This window comes from Montipora capricornis, chromosome 2 (genome assembly GCF_036669925.1).
Source record: "Montipora capricornis isolate CH-2021 chromosome 2, ASM3666992v2, whole genome shotgun sequence".
NCBI lineage: Eukaryota > Metazoa > Cnidaria > Anthozoa > Scleractinia > Acroporidae > Montipora > Montipora capricornis.
In genome coordinates, this window is record NC_090884.1 from 19,436,241 (window position 1) to 19,441,240 (window position 5,000).

At 37.8% G+C, this 5,000-nt stretch overlaps 1 protein-coding gene across 4 annotated transcripts in view; it reads left to right on the top strand.

Moving 5' to 3' along the window:
- Positions 1 to 5,000, top strand: part of LOC138039018 (serine/threonine-protein kinase ULK3-like) — a 72,694-nt gene that overhangs the window by 65,833 nt on the left and 1,861 nt on the right. For all 4 annotated transcript variants that reach the window (XM_068885164.1, XM_068885165.1, XM_068885162.1 and 1 more), the window contains exon 16: positions 4,528 to 5,000. This exon is cut by the window's right edge and continues 1,861 nt beyond it. In XM_068885164.1, the coding sequence (XP_068741265.1) occupies positions 4,528 to 4,544 (17 nt within the window). In that variant the 3' untranslated portion in view covers positions 4,545 to 5,000. The remainder of the gene's footprint in view (positions 1 to 4,527) is intronic.

The window sequence follows — 5,000 nt, forward strand, 5'->3', positions numbered from 1 at the left end:
TTGGTCAGCAAATTTTCTGTATTTCCCACCGTTTCCCATTACAGGACAACTCGGATTAATATTAATCTAATTAATATTAATCCTAAATCTAATTAATATTAATCCTAATGATTATTATGATCCAGCAATGGATTATTACAATCCAGTAAAAAAAGTCACTGCTTACGAGCCAGAAGGCCCATCAGGCCGGCGCTTATCTCCGGTTTCAGTAGCATTAAGCGACTAGGAGTATTTATACTCCACCTGGATGGGATCCTAGTCCATCGCAGGGTTACATTGCAATCCAGTAATAGATTATTATTATTATAATTATCCAGGAATAGATTATTATAATCCTTTCCTGGGGTTTGAGCCGTGCCTTAATCAATTAGATCCTACATATTATTCCTATTAATCCTATGTAGCATTAATAGACCTTTTCGGCTTGTACATTTTCTTTTCCCAATACAGATCATGTGATAATACTCAGGAGGCTTGGTGCTTTGTTTTGTTCATTAAAAAGAGTGCATGCAGGCATATTCATGCTTGCATGCCCTCATTTTAATGAACAAAACAAAAGACCAAACCTCCTAAGTATTAATCACATGATCTGTATTGGGAAAACAAAATGTACAAGCCGAAAAGGTCTATATTATCCCCACCTAGGATTAATCTTTGTCCTAAGCTTCCGAAGATTGACATTATGTAACGATCTAAGGCGTCCCCTGCCCTGCTAGCAGTGGTCTCATTTCTTTTGCGTTCGCTGGGTTGACGAGTACTCGTCAACCCAGCGATTAATCCGGATGATATTTTTAATAATAATCTAATCCTTCCAATTTTTTCCCGTGCCGTAATCTATTACTGAATTATAATAATCTATTACTATATTATAATAATGTATTACTTGATTATAAAAATCTATTACCGGATTATAATAACCCTATTACAATCTATTATTATTATAATCCACGGATTAATATTAATCCGAGTTGTCCTGCCATTAGACGCCATCACGGCCAAAAATTCGAGAATATGGATGGTACAGCTAAAACACAGATCATGAGCTAATTTCCTTCAACCAATCCACCTTTCATTTTGAATTTGAGTATTTGGCGTACTCGTAGTTGTCTGTAAGATTGGTATCTACACCATTTCAAAACCATCATAAATCATGTACTGTTTAATTAAATCATTTTACACTGAAATAAACATCAGCCCAATTTGCATTGGGGCCGAGTCATTTCTAAATCATTTATTCCATTCCACAATGCTATCTTTAAAATATTTTCGTTGGAGCTCTACCCGGCCATGATTTCGAAATAAATAGAGGATATTACATAACCGCGCGGGGATACGTATTTTATCTTCGAGTGCTGATCTGGTATCTCTCACGAGCTAGCTTAGCGTGGTGAGGATATGATTTTTTTGCCTTCTAAGAACTTCCCAGCGAACCATTGGCCCATCCGAAACTGCTAGGTGACCTTTTTAAGTGCCAAAAATTGCACAAATATCCTTTCCGAAAACGCAGAGTAAGGGACTACTTTTCCCACGGTTGCGAATCTTTCAGGTGATGTTGTTGTAAAGAAATCTGTAGAGTGTTTTGCAACGTAAAACCGAAATCCTTAGAACAGCTTGACTCTTCCGAACACATATTTCACCGAAGATTATCGTTTGGTTCCCCTGTCGAATTGTCCTCAGAATTTCGGTACTACGTTGCGAAACAGCAATAAATTTGTTTACTAAAACATCACTTAAAAGATTCGCAACCATGCAGCGGAAAAAAGAAGTCCTTTACGTTTTCGGAAGGGCTATTTTTTTGCAATCTTTGGTACTTAAGGACGTTCGCGCCAAAATCTTCCTACGGTGAGATTTTCTTCATTTCTCGCCTAGAGTTAGGTCATAAAGTACTAACTCCAAAAATAAAAAAAAATTGGGGGTCACCGACTTTGTTTCGGAGAAAATGGCAGTGGAAAATGCCTTAATTTCGATATATCGGTCATAATAACGAAAGGTAGCCTCATCTGCTCATCCATCGAAAATGCTAAAAATAAACTGTTAGAGTGAAGGTTTCCGTGCATAGGTTTTTAGGGGTGGGATTTTAAGATAATTTCATGCCGCTAGGGATGTCGTAAACAATAGAGTTCATCCTGGACGAGCGTTTTCGTAAGCTCTATCCGTTGCAACCACTACCGGAATTCGATGGCACGAAGAAAGAAAATTTAAAAAAAAAATAACTTCTTACGGTGAGATTTTTTCATTTTATCATGTTTTGTAGATAGTAAGTAGAGTAAGTGATTCATGATTAAAAAAATAGGGGTCACCGATGATCCAAGGGAGTAAAATCGATGTGATTTTACGAAGCTCTTGGAAAACTTCGTTTGTCACGTTTTTGCGTGACCTGTCGGGGAAAGACTGGAACCCAAGAGAGAATCGATCGTTGAAGGGATGAAAGGTTTTTACGCCAAAACAAAGCTTTCTCGAGCACAGCAACGAAGTTTTAAGCAGTCATCATCTTCATTTGGTTAGTGTTTTGTATAATATTTCTCCATTGCCGTCATGCTCCTCTTCTGGAGTGTGGTTTTTGCGAAATTTAATCTCTGGTTGTTTCCACGCAGGTCCGCACTATTAAAGCGGACGAGGACGAAAATACTGCTCTATTTTCACGAAAGTAAAGGAAAAGAACTTCAAAAACATGCATTCATTTTGAACTTAAGTTCGTAGGGTAATAAAAACAAACAAAAAAAAACAAACAGCCCCATTAAATTTACGCAACGGTTCGTCCTCGAGTTTTCCAAACTTTCAGCCAGTCCATTTCAAATAACCTTAAAGAACACCATCACCAAACTAAAGACGAAAGCCGAAAACAACAGTGGCTTTAGAGGTCTTTCTCGTGCTGTTTTTTTTTTTCTGGCTGTTTAATAATTATGACTTTCCTTGCATGCAAAGTAACATTTAAAATCATTGTTCTTACGTAAGTCATATATTAAGTAAGTTGGCGACCAAAATTTATGATCTGGCGACCAAATTTTTCCCATTAGTCGCCAGCTGGCACCTGGGCAAAAAAGTTAATTTCGAGCCCTGATTACTTCATTGGAACATTTGATGGCACTTTCTATCAAACCGGCGAAAAGTGAATAAGGAATCTTTCGCGAGGAATCGAAAAATTCACGTTCCTTGTCCTAATTTTGTTAGTATCATTGATTGGTATCATCGGGCGAATCATCTTTAGCTTCGGGCGAATCTGCGTCGGGCGAACAGGCTTTCGGGCGAAACAACCATGATTCCTCGATCAGCAGCTACCTTTTAAAGAGCTTTTCCATCCTCCCGCTCACTTCTTTTTAACGTTTCATGATGATTCGGAAATAAATGTGCCATTCTTTGGCCGGCCTGGAATTTTTTCCCCGGCGTTTTTGTCGCCATGTTATTTTAACTAATGCTTGAACAATATTTATGAAAGTCAAGTAGACTAGTGCACGACTGATAAAACAACGCGAATATCAGTCGTGCAGTAGTCTACTTGACTTTCCTAAATATTTTTAATCGATTTTGACTGATCACGATCTTTTCTTATCCAACGCTGTGCAAGACTTATCGTCCACGGTTTCTGCAAAGGTTTTCAAATCTCAACGTCACTAATGCTCGAAGTAATGCGTGACATATTACAGTCGCGTTACCTGCGCAGTTAAGTTGCGCACAAACAATTAGCGCGAACGTCCTTAAAAAGGTCACGTAGCAGTTTCGGATGAGCAAATGGTTTGCTGGGAAGTTCTTATAACGTTTAGCGTGCAATTTCTGAAATAAAGATTAAATTCCCTAACATTCTCGAACACTGATGAACGGTGATGAAATCATCTCTTTAGACAGTCTTTATACATTATAAGGAGCCTAGAAATGTCTCTCAAAAGTTGGCTTAATTGGGTGCCCTTGAACCATTTGTGTTTGTGCCATACCGTTTCGTTATCGCTCAATAGACCATATTCGTATTCTCAGTATTGGACTGGAACTAGCTTGCGATGGAGGCTAATGCGGGGAAATCTTTTCAAATGCAAATACTTTTTAATGTATTTCACCGAATTAGCCTCCATTGCAAGCTAGTTCCAGTCCAATACTGAGAATACGAATATAGTCTATTCCAGACTGGTAAAAGCCCGCGAACACAGCGGAGACCTTCCCACGTTACCACGCTTTCTGAGACATGCATTTCAACCAAGTTCGGAGCTGGTTGTAAAAACTGATCGACTAATTAAGCACGAAAAAACAAGAAAACACGAAAAAACCCAACCAACCGAGAACGGTTAAACACAACGTTTTTTGTATGTTGTTATCGCGTTCAGTCTAGCCAGGCATTTTTGTTGTCGCATTCTGGAAGTCTCCTTTTTAGTTGGAACGGCCAGGGAGAATTACAAGCAACGCAAGGTATAATTCTAACCCTTACTGTTCTACTCTGTTTCAGTATATTTAAGTAAAAGGATGATGATCCGAATGTCTAGAAAAGATTTACCAAATCAGTTATTAAAGGAAGGGATTTTTTTTCTTGTTTTCTTGCAGGATGTGTGTTGCAATGAGCAAATCTGGATGACTGGCCCATCATCATCAAAACAAGGAAACAATAATCACGGTGTAATTGTTCAAAATGAAATCCTATCTAATAGGAATGATCCCTTAATTTTGTCTTACGATAACGTTTAACTTTGGTACAGTACGTAAAACGGAACCCGCTTTTTCAGTTCAGGACGAGGCCATTACACTATAATTGTGAATTTAAACTCTTCACCGAAAAGGGGCAAGTATGCAATAATGATAATAATAATAATAATAATAATAATAATAAATAATGATAATAATAATAATAATAATAATAATAATAATAATAATAATAGCAATTTGAAAATGACATAAAATATGAAAACAATAGAACTCGTTCCCCTACAAACAGCTAATTAAGCTGCGAACAAAGATTTCACGAAATCGCAGGGAGAGGATTTCGTTCTGGTGCCCAGTCATTCCATACCGCTAAACAC